The 15,849-nt window shown below is 33.3% G+C and overlaps 3 protein-coding genes across 5 annotated transcripts; all 3 read right to left on the bottom strand.

Moving 5' to 3' along the window:
• Positions 1 to 293: 293 nt before the first annotated feature.
• On the bottom strand, positions 294 to 2,135 carry LOC110628914 (J domain-containing protein DDB_G0295729). The gene is made up of 3 exons (XM_021775746.2): positions 1,474 to 2,135; positions 1,202 to 1,391; positions 294 to 936 (listed from the first exon to the last, which is right to left on the bottom strand). Exons 1-3 carry the CDS (start codon positions 1,594 to 1,596, stop codon positions 449 to 451), a joined length of 801 nt encoding a protein of 266 aa, XP_021631438.1. The 5' UTR covers positions 1,597 to 2,135; the 3' UTR covers positions 294 to 448.
• Positions 2,136 to 3,874: 1,739 nt separating this feature from the next.
• Positions 3,875 to 10,994, bottom strand: LOC110627877 (probable Histone-lysine N-methyltransferase ATXR5). Of its 2 annotated transcripts, none has more exons than XM_021774251.2 (9): positions 10,418 to 10,994; positions 10,220 to 10,300; positions 7,812 to 8,041; positions 7,609 to 7,709; positions 7,312 to 7,524; positions 5,668 to 7,057; positions 5,478 to 5,570; positions 5,161 to 5,256; positions 3,875 to 4,483 (listed from the first exon to the last, which is right to left on the bottom strand). In XM_021774251.2, the coding sequence occupies exons 1-6, from the start codon at positions 10,770 to 10,772 to the stop codon at positions 6,898 to 6,900; spliced, it is 1,140 nt and encodes a 379-aa protein (XP_021629943.1). In that variant the 5' UTR covers positions 10,773 to 10,994; the 3' UTR covers positions 3,875 to 4,483; positions 5,161 to 5,256; positions 5,478 to 5,570; positions 5,668 to 6,897. The 2 variants fall into 2 exon arrangements, with proteins under 2 accessions (XP_021629943.1, XP_021629944.1); XM_021774252.2 differs by having other exon boundaries at positions 5,190 to 5,256.
• Positions 10,995 to 11,768: 774 nt separating this feature from the next.
• Positions 11,769 to 15,451, bottom strand: LOC110628039 (ankyrin repeat-containing protein NPR4). 2 transcript variants are annotated; one of them, XM_043948663.1, is made up of 8 exons: positions 15,196 to 15,451; positions 14,913 to 15,041; positions 14,121 to 14,606; positions 13,891 to 14,040; positions 13,494 to 13,592; positions 13,365 to 13,412; positions 12,845 to 13,281; positions 11,769 to 12,577 (listed from the first exon to the last, which is right to left on the bottom strand). In XM_043948663.1, the coding sequence occupies exons 2-8, from the start codon at positions 15,004 to 15,006 to the stop codon at positions 11,966 to 11,968; spliced, it is 1,926 nt and encodes a 641-aa protein (XP_043804598.1). In that variant the 5' UTR covers positions 15,007 to 15,041; positions 15,196 to 15,451; the 3' UTR covers positions 11,769 to 11,965. The 2 variants fall into 2 exon arrangements, with proteins under 2 accessions (XP_043804598.1, XP_021630175.1); XM_021774483.2 differs by having other exon boundaries at positions 14,913 to 15,061; positions 15,196 to 15,450.
• Positions 15,452 to 15,849: the final 398 nt, after the last annotated feature.

The following is a 15,849-nucleotide window of genomic DNA, read 5'->3' as shown; positions in this document are numbered from 1 at the left end:
TAATATTAGAGCAATTCAATTAAACAACTAACTAGGGTTCCATACAAACCCATGTATTCTTTTATGTTTTTTTAATTTACAATTTTTTTTTTATATTTCAAGATTATTTTAATTATTTTATCAAATTAAATTGATTACAATTTTATCTCTATCTTATTTATTCCTAATTTTCAAATTATAGTGAAAATTACATTTAAAATTGGTGAATAATCTAACTTTAAATTCTCTAAAAAGAAAAAAAAAAAAACACACTCACAGCATATATTACCACAATGATTAAGAAATGAAAATAAGTCAAGTCAAAATATTATTTAGTAAGTTCCCCATCAGCTTAGTACAAAAAGATCTAAAACTCAAGTACGAAAAGGAAATTATAAAACCCTAGCTAATATTTTCCGGATAAAGAAAGAAAAACCAAAATTGGAGAAAGTAGAAGAGAGCAAAATGTTCAACAACAATTTATGCTCATGTTAGAAAACTGGCTAGACAATCCACTGCTCACCCTTCTCTTTGGCTTAACCATTGGAGGTGACCACATGCTAAAACCATGAGAACCACTGTTAGCTTCCGTATTTTCTTGACTATTACCAACACAATTATTATTATTATTATTATTATTATTATTATTATTATTATTATTATTGGCAGCGACTTTGAGCCATTTGGATTTCATGTAAGTGGTGGTCCTCCATGGAGGCACATAAAGACCGACCTCTCTCAGAGACTGTTTAGAAGCTGAGCAAAGTAAAGAAATGGTCTCGTTGAGCTTCTCTTCACTGCCAACAAAAATTGATGGAAGTGTTTCTGTGAGTTCTTTGTAAAATGGTGTTGGCCTTGCCAGCTCAAATTGAGACCTGAACTCTATGTCCACTATTAGCCTCTTTGTCTTCCCATTCTCTTCTTCAAATGTAATTATCTCAATGTACTCATAGTCACCTGTTAAACCCATCAAATAAAACAGTTAATATTTTAATTCAAACAACGTTGGAGCATTTTAAGCAGTACCCTTTTGCAGGGAAGATAAAATCTTCTTTTTCTTGGATTCCATGCCAAATACCTAAAATATGGGTGCTCCCTTGCCAAGGAGTTTGGCAAAATAACAAAGAATATTAAGCATAAAATACAAAAGAAAAATCCCAGAAGCATAGAGCTTGAATAGCCAAGTGAAAATGTGTGTGTGTGAGAGAGAGGGGAGACCCACCAGCAGGGCATCCCAAGGATCTGACCCAAGAAGTTTGACAAATAGAAGCGTTAAAGCCATCAATTTTGAGGCTCATGACAAGCCACTTCTTGAAGTTACTTGTTTTTCCAGGTGCCTTTTTGCTTCTCATATGCTTCAACACACTCTCAACGACCTTAGCTTCAGCTTTAGTCATTTTTCCAAGTATTTCCTAACCATCACAAAAATTTTCAAAAACCACAAGCAAAAATCAACAACAAAGAAGAACAAAACAAAACATAATCTAAAAATACCTGCAAAGCAAAGTACTTGGCTTGATGACGACGACGGCACTTTGATGAAATGGGTGGTGATGATTCTGGTTCTATGAAGTCATGCACCATCTGAACCAGCCTTTCCTCCTCCAAGCTACCCATCTCTGTGTATGAACACACACAAGCTTGATGGGAGGTTTCTATACAGAGTTGGGGGATGAATGATGAAAATGACTAGCTAGTCAACTCGTGTAGTTTCTTGAAGGGTTTCTGGGGTGATTTTCTGGTATATAGCAGGCTTGTGATATACATGGCGGTGGAAATTTACAGCAGTGTTTCGATGAGAGTGAGGTCAGAATAGGAGGTGGCACAAGGAAACATGACCTAATAACTCGATGCACCGATATGAAAATAAAATAATTTTTATTGAATTATAGTAAGTTTTATGATTATTAGGAATTTGTTTTATTCATAAAGTTGATAATTTAATTATATAAAAAATTGGAATGTGATAGAAACACGAGGGGGAATAATAGAGGAGAATATCCTTATCTTTGAAAGGGCAATATAAGAAAGTGACACTAAAATGTTGTTATTATGTGCTTATACATTCAGCTTTTCCCTTCCAATGGTTACATGACGTCCCCTAATTGGGAATTGACCCGACCACTCTTCGGGTCCAATTTAAATCCATATCAAAAATCAATCCCCCTTCCAAATTGGGAAAATTTACTATTTATTTGCATTACTTCTATAAATAAATTTATTAATTTAAAAAACATTAAAATATTCATACATTTGAAAAATAATCCACATTAAATTTAGCAAATAAAAATTGTATGTTTGATAAAATCACCAACAATTAATATATATATATATATTAGAAAAGAGATATAAATGTTAATTTTAATACAATTAAAAAATTAAAAAGTAGTAAGATTAATTAAAAATTAAATAAAAAGACTTTCAATTTCATGTAGTTAAAATATAAATAAAATATAGAATTTCAGTATGTATTTAATTTTTATATCTTTAAATATAAAAATAAGAGGATACTAAACTAGGAATCCAGTGACAATTAAACTACTAAAAACTCAAATTCAATTTATATTAGTAATATTTAAATTTATTTTAAAATTTAATTAAAAATTAATTTAAATTATTTAAATTCGTTTCAAATTCAATTAAAAATTAATTTAAATTACCCGAATTCATCTTAAATTCGATTATTATTACTCGAATAAAACTCGAATCTATTTAATTTTATATATTTTAATTAATAATTTATATAAAAAATATTTTTTATTAATAATTTTCATTTAAAAAATTCAATATTTTTTAAAAATATTTAATTTTTAAATAAAAATATATATAAAAAATATATCGGAAGAATAAGAGGATCCTAAACCTATGTGAAATTGTGTAGAATGGTAGGACATAGCTTTTTGGAGGGGAAGCAAATCCCTCAACCAAGATTTTGCTTAGAGACAATGGGAGACATTCTATCAATAATTACTCTTAATTTATATAATTTGAAAAAGTGTAAATGAAAAGAAGTAATCATAAATATTCTTGAGAAAGGTCAAATACATTTTTACCCTAACGTTTATATAAAAAATTAATTATTACTATAATTTCTTTTAATTAATATCAAAAGCTATAGAAGTATACCTCGTTAAATAATATTAATTTTTATAAAGATTAAGAGCTAAGTTAACAAAAAAAAAATGATAAGAAATTGTAAAATTGGAGATTTATTTACATCGTAATGTAAAGAATTATGAAATTATACATATAAAGAGAGAAGGGGAAATTTATGGTGGGGGTAGGGAAATAGCGGTGGCCACCGAGACATGTAATCATGGATTTGGCCTTTCGAGGACATACTACACAGAAAACTAAAACCATGCAAACCCACATCACCTCCCTGACACCCCTTCCTATTTTTATTGCCTTTTTTTTTAGAAAGAAAAAAACTTTTTCATGTTCTAATTCACCATATGATGAGATTTAAGTTATGCATTTTTAATTTAAAATTTTATATATAATTATCACCGAAAATTAGTTAAACTAAAGATCACCCCTTCACCAAATAATAAAGATCACCACTTCACCAAATAATACTGTCGCAGGGTTTCTCATCCAAGTACCAGTATATACATATATGAAATTGATTAATTCGCTTGAATAAGCTTTTTGATGCTTTAGTCTTTAAATAGAAACTTCGATTCTTTCTTAATGGCTTTGATTATTTGGCTAGTGGTGAAAGGTCTGTGGAGAGTATTACATGATTATTTTTAAGTTATCATATCAAATAGAAAAATATATATAATATAGTAAGTATAGTTTATACAATGGCCATTCGAGTTTGATCAAAGCTTGAAATAATTTTCAATAATTTTATATCGTGGTTTAAGTTGGTTCAAAATTGAAGTCAAATTTCTGCTAATCAATGTAGTCAAATTCTAAATTAAATTTCTAATACCAAAATTATCCAATCTCTTTACAAATCGTCTCCCTCTCACTCTCAGCTCTAGCAACCCCACCCATCATCAATGTAGTGAATTTTAAAGAACATGTTCACTATTCTAATGCAAAGGGAACAACTGATGTTGCACAACCCATGTCTGATGAAGAAGATGAAGAGACTTGTCTACAGAAGCTGATTGCTGCTCTAGACGTAGTAGAGGAGGAGGAGGCAAGAAAGAAGTGAAAGCTGAGCAATAGGCGAAAAACTTCATGCAAAAGATTTTCAAAGTTGATAATAGATAATAAATCAACACAATTATGCCAACAGCAATGGTAGAAGTGAAGCAGCTGATCATGTAAGGTGAAAAATGAAGGAGATGCTCATCTTGACATTATATGAACAATATGCAATAACCAATTAATTTCATGCACAAGCATTGCAATTGCTCTTACTGCAAAGATCTGTAGCTGTCATCACTTTTGATTCCCCAGAAGTAATCTTGCCATTCACAGCAAAAGTAAGCAAGCAATGGCGTCTTTTAAAGAACAGCTTCATTTGCACAATTTAAACCTGAAGAACCTGAAAAGAAAATGACATCCAATTCAGGATTTACTGTACACGATATTCCTCATGTAGAATGGAATATTTATTTAAGCATCGGAGATTTTGGGAATGAAAAATGCAGAACGATATGACTGAGATCATTGATACTGATCTGTGGTGTCTCAGACTTATTTATCAATAAGCAAATTCTTGTCAGAAAATAAGAATATTTTCAGACATTTTAGTAGAATTTCTATTATAGCTTTTTGAGAGTGCTGCGATGTTATTAAAAAACTTTAGGGTAAATTACTTTTTCATTCTCCAGTTAAGTCAAAATTAACATATGTACTATTTTCAAAACTCAACCGATTAGTCCCTACATTTCGACTCTATCTAATTGAAGGAGCCCCTCCAACCACATTCAAAAGCAAAGTTTTTTTTATAGCTTGATGAAATCAAAATATATGGACTAAAACATTTATATTTAAAAAATCGAGGGATGTAAGTATCAGCTTTAACATAATCCAAGGATGAAAAGTAATATATCTTTTAGGGAATTTAAGTAATTTCTCATAAAGCTAACAAAAATTAGATAGATAAACTTTCAATTTGACCGAGTTAAAATATATGAACTAAATTGTTAGATTTTTTAAAAATAAAGGGATATATGTGTTAATTTTAACATAACTCATGGAAACATCCAAAAACTTTACCATGCAAAATAAACATCATCGATATCCACCTTAGGGAGCACCTAACTTTGAAGAAAGCTCCTTTTACCTCCTTGCCTTCTCTCAATGAAAAGAAATCTGCAATTTACATTTTCTCCATAGTCATCAAAGAAAATATGCTAAGACCACATATATAAGGTTTCCTGAGCTTAAAAAGGGATCCTTGTTCGATATTGCAAATGGTCAAGTTACAAGCTTTTCTTCCAACTAAGAAAAATATTCTGATCCAAATAAAGATCCTTACTAAAATAATATAGTGAAGTAACAGAGACAATGATGCAGTACAAAGCAGCATTTACCTGATAGTTCTTATCGTCTCATCAGATGGAACCACCTCCAACAACAGCAATCTTCAAAATAAGTAAACTATCTCATCCATCTCAAAAGCAAAGCTGTCAAATTTGAGTAACAAAGATTTATATTCTTTAGCAGATATATTGAAATAACTGAAACATCAATGCTTATTTAATAAAGAGTAAGCTTCAATACCTTGACTGGCCCCATGAATGGAGTATATGCAGCAGCATATGTAATCCTTTTGGACAGGTAAAATAATTTCATACCAGCAACATGACTGTCCGGTAAATTCTAGATTGGAAGCAACATGATTCGCAGAGCAGCTCACAGATCCCAGAGCTTCCAGTTAATTTATTTGCAGCTTCAAAGAATGCCATTGAATTTACCCATGGCTAAATGTTCTAAATCTACCCATAGTTACATTATATCTTTGAGATGATTTTTGTGAAAGTTGAAAGTAGAATTAGAAACAGAAATGAAAAGAAAACGATACATATCCAGGATTCTAAGGGAAGAATCTAATTCACAAACAAAACGGCTGGCAAAAATCATGTTCACCCATGATGGGCCAACCCGGCCCATATCATTGGATATGGAATTACTGCACTGTAACTGAGGCCACAGTGTCACTATAAAATGAGAGCCTTAAGGAGTTCATAAGATTAAATAAAAAGAGAACCAATCAAATTAGTTATCAGATAAAAAAGACTGCAAATAAAAATAATGTGAATTTTTCTCCTCCTTCAATGTATGACCTTTACTCAAAATAATCAAAATCAAGAAGGTGACCATACTAAGATCTGCCAAAATGTATACTTAGGGTGGGCTGTGTAATTATAGGTATAATTTATTTTAATGTTCATATGCCTCTGGCAGCGATTCATGCATGGTATGCATGCTCACAGATCTCCAGCAAGAACAGGGGAGGACGCCTAAATTTTGAGTTTAATAGAAACAAAAAAAGATAAAATGTTAAGCCATACTTCCAATTTAAAATTCACAATTCTTTGAAGTGTTAAGGAGCAAGTGGAAGAAGTTTTAATATGTTATTGAAATTTCTGTAAGAGACGGCCACATCATGAATCAAACAAAAGTTGCAATAACAGCCGCCAAGTAAAATAAAAGATTTCAATTGAAATCTGTATTACAAAAGGATTCTGTTTCCTATATATCTAGGATATCAAAATTTCATGTCTAAATTCTAGGGCTAACCTTTCTTGCCGGCTCTACACTTTCTTAGGGCCTCATGACAGGTAGCTCTATGTAAATTACTATAATGGCCAAAAAGTACATTGGAAGATTTTTTTTTTCCAACTCTGCAATGACATGATTAAGCTGTAAAATTAAATACCAATAAGAAAGCATCTATGAGGATCCACATCCTAGTTCTGTCGGACTGTTAGACAACTATCTATAAGTTTCTCAGACAAAATGTTGAGTAGGATATTCATGCTCATATCCATTATAATCATAGTATAGCCTCTCTCCTTTAGAAATATCACGAGTCGCAACCAAAAATACCCGGCATTCACCATTTACACTGTATCTCACACATTTACAATTCTGCTTCTTCTTACCATCCCTGCACAAAATTGGATATTTTTTAAGGTTCATGGATGACAAATTGACAACTAAACATTTCTTAATTCTAATGCAATCTGGACAAAAATACTGAAACAAATATAGAACTTTATTGAAGAAAAGGCTGGATATCTTGTTAATAGACTAGCTGAACAAAGACCTAGGTATGAGGAGGTATAATCATATGAGTATTTGTTCATTTAGATAACCTTTTGAGTTCAGAATATGGAGAAGTAATAGACTAGACAAGCTTACGGAGTATAATTGTTAATGCCATTGATAAAGCGTGCAATATTTCCACGTTTATCAGGGCAGATGACAAGACTTTTAGATGGGTCTTTTGCTAAGAGAAGGGTCATCATACTATCACAATCATCATGTTCACGGTTTCTAATATAATCCACATCGCCAGTGTACTCGGTGATAAATGTCATATCTTTTATCTGCCCATCTGCCTCGACTGTAAATCTGCGCAGAAAAAATAGATATATACCAACTCAATATGCAGTAATGAAACTAAATAGAGCTGCAAGTGTGTTAAAATGTAAGTACCCTTCACATGAATCAAAAACCACTATAAGGGGAGGGCATTCGCCTCTTCTACACATAGCTCTACATTGTTCCAGTGTATCTACGTCCTCCTTAGAAAGAACCTAATTAAAAAAAGCATATATTATAACTAACATGTAATATAAGTGTCCCAATAACTCTTCAGGGAAAATTGTTATCGAAAAAGAAAATTTTTGACTTCAGACCTGCATGCCACCCTCTTCAAGCTTTGCCTGATTAGCAGATCGAGAAGCCATGCTAGGCGAGTAGGTTAGATCATCACTAAACTCCATTTGTAATGCCGTCAATGCAGAAGCAAGGGTGCCCATTTGTTTCAACCTTTCACCAGGATCTTCTGATGGAATAAATGGCAACAATCTACGCCTTTTCTTTTGATACACCAATGGTCCAGAACGCCTCCGACGCTTCCTTGTGTCTTCAAGTCCAGCAAATAAATCCATCAACAGCATATCACAAATCATATTCAAGTAAATGTGCAGTCTACGTTTTACTACAAATATGATTATTGTTAAAAACGATGATATGTGGGATAAGAATGTGAAAGAGCATGTGAAGAGTGAATATCACATTCTTATTCATCATTTGCTTGATCCATCAGAAGAAGGGAAAGCCATAACACAAGTTATGTGGGGTGTAATGCTAAGATCCTCTAGACAAACTTTGATTCTAAAAATTTTAAGCGGATGCATAACATGTAGAAACAATTTCTTTGGAGGGCATGTAGCCCTTTCTCTCCCAAATACCAAAATCTAACAGCAAGGAAATTACATTTCCTAGATCATTGGGAAATAATTGCCAAATCTCTACCATTTCTTCCCTACCATAATCATTCTCAATAAAATTGATCTACCCACTACAACCCATTTGATATCAAATTAGAAGAGAAAGATTTGACAGCTATTTTTGCAAATTAATAGTAGATGTCTAAAGCATCAGACTAGAATCTACTTCATACTCCATACACAAGCAAGATGCTATCACACAGAGAAGTCTTTCCAAATAATCCTATTAGATTACATGATTTTTCCTAGCTTATGTAGCAGGAACTTTAGAAAAAATGTTTAGCAACAAGGAATGAAAAGATGGATGGGTGAATACATGCCTCATAGGATTGATCACTGATGTAGCATAAATATTGCTAAAAAATGTGGAAGCTTTGAATTTTTTAGTCTTAGTTAAATGGATAGAATATTATACATCCTGAATAAGATATTCAGCATACTCTCGTAAAGCATTACTTTTGGAGCCCTAAATAAAGTAATTATGAAGTGCGACTTTAGGACCAGTTAGCACGAATAGTGGCTAACAGATTATGCAACAATAGCCTTTACAATTTTTCACTTCAGGTTCTTACAAAAGGAGTCTCCTTGCTATGTATTATGATTGGAGGGCACTTCTTTTTACTTGTTTTGATCTACCTTACTCAGACTCGGGTAAGGGTGTCAGAAATGGGAATACATCCCTGAATCTGACTTGTCAACTTTCTATTTCTAAATAGAAAATATGAGGATATGGATCTAAATTTAGACACACATGCTTGGGTATGTTATGTTACATAAAAAGAAATAGAATAAACAATATAAATTATGTAATAATAAGTATAGCCTAAGTAAATCATCAAATACAACCAAATACATTATCTAAAATACAACCAAATAACTATTTTCTGTCTAAAAAGAAAACAATGTTTTGTTATCCATGCTCTCTATTTTGAGAGAAAAAAATGCTCTATTAATTGTGATATTCATATTAGAGATCTGATACGAGCACGGTTTCGCATCAAGATCTCTATAACTCGAGCATCCGACTGTATGAATATGTATTGGACATATATTCTATATCGTGTCTCATGCCACGTCATGTCGACACAGATATGGCATTGCAAAATGAAGAGCTGGAGTATCAAAAGTTTTGATAAGTTATCACTAAGAGTTGCTTAGTTTGGGGGGATAGATCATTCTACTTTATGCTTTAGGAAAATTTCTTATTTCCTTATCATATAGATGGATAAATAACTAATTACCCGTATCAAACTTAACCGATCAATCTTAAATCATTTCAAATTTGGCAAGTACGTAAATTCAACAGAAACAATTTACAATCTAATAACCATATTAATATATAAGTCTGCATGTGATCACAATTGTAATAAAGAGAAGAAAAAAAAATCCCTTTACATGATTCCCTGAGAGATTAGGGTTACCATCACATGTATAAATTATACAATGTGATCCATGAGATAACCTAAAACTATCTCCAACATGCTCCACAAGCTTAATAGCGTCCGCCATTTTTTATTTTCTTTTTATAATGTATTCCATGTCAATGCATGTCTACCCATATTTTCCCATTCATTATTAATGTCTTCTTCTCTTTTTTTCTTTTTTTTTTTCCTCTCAATGTTATTGGATTCTTCATTGTTCTTATAGTTGTTGATGTTATTTTTGGCCAGGCTGGGACTGATAACTTCAAGCAGAAATTTGTAGCATGGAGCCTGAAAGATGCTTCAACAATGAATAGTCATAGATATATATAAATGCAAATCACACGAAAAGCAATTGCTAAAACAGAAATAAATAAAATAAACAATCACCTTGAGGGGAGCTGCATTTATCTTTCCTACGATGACCCTTCTGAATCCTAAAAAAATCAATTATCTTCTTCTGCGAAAGCCCTAAAACAAAACCAACAACCCACATTGTCATATTTATCATTGCTAAAGGAAGGAAAATAGAAATGAGAATGAAAACAAAACAAAAAAAAGAGAATAGAGATAAGAATTTTCCCCCACTTCTTACTCGTCTCTGGCCAGAGCACTTGGGGCACAGCCACGATCCAATCGGAACTCTCACAACGATCGGCCTCACACACTTCATGTGAAATCCCTTATCGCATTTGTCACATAATAGCAGCTCGTCGGGCAGGTCCCCTAACCCGCATTGCTCGCAGCTCAAGTCATTGTAGTCAGCTCGCTCCACCACAGCGTACTTCGCCTTAGCTAATATCTCCGACATGAGCTTCAGCTTCTTCGGAGGGGGTGAGTCCGGAGGAGAAGGCAAGGGAGTGGCTTCGGTTCGCCGGCGAGAACCAATAAAACGCCGAGCCGCCGCCGCCCCCGACGAGGAGGTGGTGGAAGCCGGAACCATTGGTGGAGGTTAGGCTCGTAAAAACAGGGATTACCGTAGGTAAAATTATGATTTGGGAGGAGAATGTAGGTAGCTCTGGAAAATTGGGCTGAAATTTGTTTTGGTCTTTCACTCGCGGGGAATGGAGAGAGAGAGAGAGAGAGAAACAGATTGGAGTGGGAGTGAGTCAGAGATGCTAACATGCGCTCCGTGTGCGCACGGAGTCTGATGTGCGCTTTACGCGAGAGTCCCTGCCTCGCTGGAGGCTTTTCTTTTGGCGTTTGTAGCCGTTCGGATGCTGAAAAGACGATAATGACCTTGGTTTTAGAACTGGTCTATCGCATTCGTCGCTACTACTGCTGCTACTTCTTCTCCCTGTTATTATTAGGAAAAACTTGAGCATCTAATGGATAATGAGATTATAATATTTATTTTATTTATTTTTCAAATTTATTTTTATTTATCATTTTATCAAAAAATGTTGTTCGAAAATTCAAATCCCACGCGTACAGATGTTCAAAATTTTAAATATAATATCATATTAAATTTCAATCACAACTAATTCAATAAAAAAATTTATAATTTATATAAAAAATACATTATTTTTTTTTTAAATTCAACCTGCTATATATAGCTATATCATTTAATTATATTAATTATTAATAAAAATATTATTTATTAACAGTGGAAATCAATTTCATTGCTCATTTCTTTTTGAATCCCAAATATAGAAATTACTAAATTTTCCTTTTTTTTTCACTTATAAATTAGGAAATGAGTACAACCTTTTATCATTTTTTAGTTATTATTTCCTAAATATTAGCATCATATTTAAGGCAATATTTTTCTATTATATTTACTATCATATACAATCTTTTTTTTATTTGTAATTATACTAAAAAGATATTCTATTGTTACATTTTTACAAAATAATATTTAAAGAAAAATAATTAATAGTTATTTAAACAATAAAATAATTAATTTAATTTTAAAAGGTATATAATTATTCAAAATTTAATATGAATTTAAGTTGATTTTAACATGACGTCAAATTTTATTATGGTATTGAAAAATATAAAATACAAAAAAAAAAATGTATCCAATTATATTATCAAAATTTAGAAAAGAAATTATAAATCAACAGTTCCCTTCTTCATCATAAAATAAACCAGAAAATACCCAAAGCAATAAGAGTTGATAAGTATGAACATTGATCAACAGAGCCACCACTTCTTAGGCTTGTCAAAAATCCCAGGTCCATAAGTAGATAAGAAAATCTCAACCAGAATAGGAAACTGCAGCAGAGCAAAAAGAGTCACAGGCAGACTAGCAAGCAGAATGATTGGAAATGAAACCCAATGAATTCTCTTGTGAAGAAAAATAACAAGAGTTACTCCAAAAGTTATCATCATTGTTGCTATAGAGAAGAAAAGAGATGAAAGCCCAATTATCAACTTGGTTGGCAAAGACTTGAGAAAATCTTCTTCTCTGTATCTTGATGTCAGGATTCCCAAAAACATAAGCAATGAAGATGTTGAAGCAAATAAAGACATTGCATCAGATACGATGAAAACCATGAATAGAGTTTGATACAAGTATAGAGGCTCCCCATACTGATCATAACCTCCTGGAACTGTGAAGATTGCAGAGAACATAATGGTAGCTATAAGTGCAGCCACAACTGTGCAGGATTCAGCTGTGTCCTTCATCCATTTCTCACCTTCTTCCACTAATTTCCTGTGGGATTCTGTGAATAAAGCTCGAGGAGTCTTCTGTTGCAGGTTCCTCATCTCCCTGTACTTGGGTTGTGCAATGCTCTCCACTTCCTACAAGGTTAAGAAGCCAGTGAAATCGTCTACAAAACCATGCCTTGTCTGGTGGGGGCAAGTAGACGAAGGAAGTAGAACTTTAGTAAAGGCAAAAACTCTCCCGTTTAGTTTGCATTATCAACTAATTTATCGAGAAGTAGAGCATTTTGAACTTGATGGATATTAGAATGGGTCACCCAGTTTCAAACCCTATTCAGAGCTTAACCAGTAACTTTTTTTTTTTTTTTGAAAAACATCTGATCTTTATGTAGCTAAGGAGATTACCTTATACCACTGCAACTCCCTTTGCATTTGCAATGCTGCTCCTGAGACAAGATCAAGCCGGGAGGAGGGTGCAAGCAATGCAGCTTGATGTAAAATGTTGTTATGATACTTGTCCCAAGAAGTTGCCATGGAGTTTTTCTTGGCACCCATTTTATAAATAAGACTGAAAATCTTTTCTTGGCGTTGACAGGTTGCATACATGAATATACCTCGATTTAATTCATCCTCACACCATATAATGTCAGGATAGTGTTTAATCATCTCTTCAATGAACTCCACAATTCCATACTTAACAGCATTGAATATGGCTCTATAAACTCCAAGTCTGTCGAATTCTGACTTATGCAGAGTCGACAACTGTTCGCAAATGCAGCACAAAAGCTCTTGTGCTCGTGCATGTGTCAACTTCAAGTTATACAGATGCTTGATTCCTGGAACTGTGAGAATAAACAAGATAATTTAAACACTCCAATCAAATAGTAATTGAACTGTTATGAATTAAGCATTAGATATTGCTTACCTGCTGGTTTCAGGCATTTCCAAATGATAACTGACAATTGGTGAAGTACTGCAAATGTGTAAGAAGAATCAATATGTATTCATATGATGAGCTTTTCTTATTTTTTGCTTATGTATGTTTTTAAAATACCTCGCCTAACGATGTTCCTTCGTATGGTTGGTCCACTGCGAGGCCTTTCGATATCTCCATTGGTGTTGTTAGAGAGATGAGGCTCAGGAACACGGATACCTTCGAAAAGAAATAAGGAATCATTCAGACAAGTCATCAAGCTACAAAGTACATTTATCAGGTAATTGCAGATGGAGGCCATGCTCTAAAACTCTTCATTTTTTGTCAATAAGCTGTAAGTGCCTTATTCTTATTAGTTAATTTGCCTTTATCTGAGACCTCAACTCAAAGCCACACAGTACTGAAGAAGACTCCAGTACCATTGGACTAAAGCTCGTCGGAAGAACAACTTCAACTTTAGTTCTAAAACAATTGAAAGTTCAATTTCTAATATGGACAAGTTGCAAAAGGTACATACAAACATATATCCAATGTTGCCAGAAAGACAGCGCGCTTCCACTGGGAAATGCAGAAGGTTTTTGAGCCAACATGTCAAGTGCTGTATCTTTGTCACTGTCTTGATCAAATGCCAATTGTGGGTGAAGTTGAAGCAAATCCAAAGCAACATCTACTTGAAAGAACAAAAGCCTCTTACATTGCAGGCTCTAAAAAGGGTCAGAAAAAAAGATCAAATTATCATTATCTTACCATAAAGTTCATCAATGATACAAGTAGTAAGAAGCATTATCCCATTTTTGCCTCTTCCAGGACTAAGCTCCTCTTTAGGACTCTCAATGTATAGGTACCGAACCATTTCTTTATGGCCATAAAGTGAAGCAACAACAACTGGTATCTGGCCATTCTGATTAGGAATGGTGAGCAAGTCTGTGTTCCTTTTCACCAAGTCCTCTGCAATCTTTGTGATCCCTCCAATTGCTGCATAATTAAGTGCAGTAGCATTCATTTTGTTTTTGATTGCCAAGTCCTCTGCATCTAACTTCTTCACCAGCTCTTCGACAATCTCTTCATGCCCTGCCAGAACTGCAACATGGAGGGCTGTGTCCCCATCTGCTGAGAGACTAGCAGTCAATGCATTAGGATGTTCTTCAAGGAATTTCAGTGCAGCCTCCCAATCTCCAGCATCGACTGCTTTGTATAGAGGCAGATTCTGAAGGTACTCGGTGTCTTTGACCTCTGCCAAGTTTATATATCCACATTGTTCAAGATTCTGGGAGATAGATTGATATGGTTCCAAGATAGTCCTAATACATGCGTATGCCCATGCGCGCACACATATATGTTTGCATATGCAGATTGATCCAGACACAGTTGGTCTAGAAACATAACAATTATATAAAAGATTAATTTATAGCAGTAATCTTCCATATAAAATGAAATTTGATCGATTTAGCCAGACAAAGATGGTAGAATGCATGCCCTTTTTAATATAAAGTATGGAAACCATAAGAGAAAATGCAGATAGGAGAATAATTTAAGTACCTTGATCATAAATTGAACTTCCTTGCTGCGATCCTGAAGCCTGTGATGTTGGCTTGGGCTGTTTCCTCAAGGATAAATCACTATAAGGCTCCATGCTCTTCCAACAACTTAGCAGCCTATGATACCAATCTGTGGAGATACTTAGCAGCCTATAAGCAAATTGAATTTCATAAGCAGTAACAATTTCCTTTCTCCCTCACAGAAGATAAGTAGACGAAAAAACTTCCATATAATGTGTGTATGTGTAAAATGGTAGAGGTGAGCTAAAATTGCTAGTTCATACCTTATTTGGTTGAAGAATTTAGCATACGAACAACGCAAGCTCGAATCGCGAAAGGTTTTAGGCCAAAGTTGGCATGATATTGATAGATCTTTTAAGTTGCAGCTGAAGATAGAGATTGGATAGGTGAACTCCTAATCTTATAATATGAAGAAAGAAAAGAGAAATACACAAGGCAAAGCAGAAAAGAAATGTCAATTCATATATAGGAAAAAGAAAAATGTAGAGGATAAGCTATGCAGAACATAATTAAAGGCAGCTCTATATGAAAAATAAAGAAGGTAATGAGATAAATTGACAGCTTATTTTGCCTACTGGAATCCCAGCATATGATATTTCTTCTTTTATATTTATTCTTCTTGTTAAGTATGAACAAAGTTAAGGATATATATACATAGCTAGATGTGAAAAAGGAGGATTGAAAAAGAAAGAGATTGTTCTAAAGGGTCATGCTGCACTATTTTATTTCTTTTTCTTTTTATATATATATATATAGGTAATAAAATAAAAAATAATTAGATAATTTTAGTATATTTTTTTTATTAAAGTAAGTGGGTATATATACATATTATAAGATTTATTTTTTAAGATAACTCCTAATAATTCTCTATCAATTAATTAGCTTATGATTATATAATCTTCTATAATTATATACAG

Source organism: Manihot esculenta, chromosome 12, assembly GCF_001659605.2.
Source record: "Manihot esculenta cultivar AM560-2 chromosome 12, M.esculenta_v8, whole genome shotgun sequence".
NCBI classification, from domain to species: Eukaryota; Viridiplantae; Streptophyta; class Magnoliopsida; order Malpighiales; family Euphorbiaceae; genus Manihot; species Manihot esculenta.
Note: the sequence above shows the minus strand (reverse complement) of the source record. Positions and strands in the feature narration are given on the sequence as shown.

Excerpts from the sequence above, each read along its gene's own strand:
- LOC110628039 (XM_043948663.1), bottom strand. The coding sequence starts at position 15,006 with ATGGAGCCTTATAGTGATTTATCCTTGAGGAAACAGCCCAAGCCAACA. Across the intron at positions 13,593-13,890 it reads GCAACATTGGATATATGTTT|GTATCCGTGTTCCTGAGCCT; the intron begins GTATGTACCTTT and ends TTCTTTTCGAAG. Across the intron at positions 13,282-13,364 it reads GAAATGCCTGAAACCAGCAG|TTCCAGGAATCAAGCATCTG; the intron begins GTAAGCAATATC and ends TTATTCTCACAG.
- LOC110627877 (XM_021774251.2), bottom strand. The coding sequence starts at position 10,772 with ATGGTTCCGGCTTCCACCACCTCCTCGTCGGGGGCGGCGGCGGCTCGG. Across the intron at positions 7,525-7,608 it reads GTTTTTGATTCATGTGAAGG|ATTTACAGTCGAGGCAGATG; the intron begins GTACTTACATTT and ends TTTTCTGCGCAG. Across the intron at positions 7,058-7,311 it reads GGCATTAACAATTATACTCC|GGATGGTAAGAAGAAGCAGA; the intron begins GTAAGCTTGTCT and ends AATTTTGTGCAG.
- LOC110628914 (XM_021775746.2), bottom strand. The coding sequence starts at position 1,596 with ATGGGTAGCTTGGAGGAGGAAAGGCTGGTTCAGATGGTGCATGACTTC. Across the intron at positions 1,392-1,473 it reads CCAAGTACTTTGCTTTGCAG|GAAATACTTGGAAAAATGAC; the intron begins GTATTTTTAGAT and ends TGTGATGGTTAG. Across the intron at positions 937-1,201 it reads ATCCTTGGGATGCCCTGCTG|GTGACTATGAGTACATTGAG; the intron begins GTGGGTCTCCCC and ends TGGGTTTAACAG.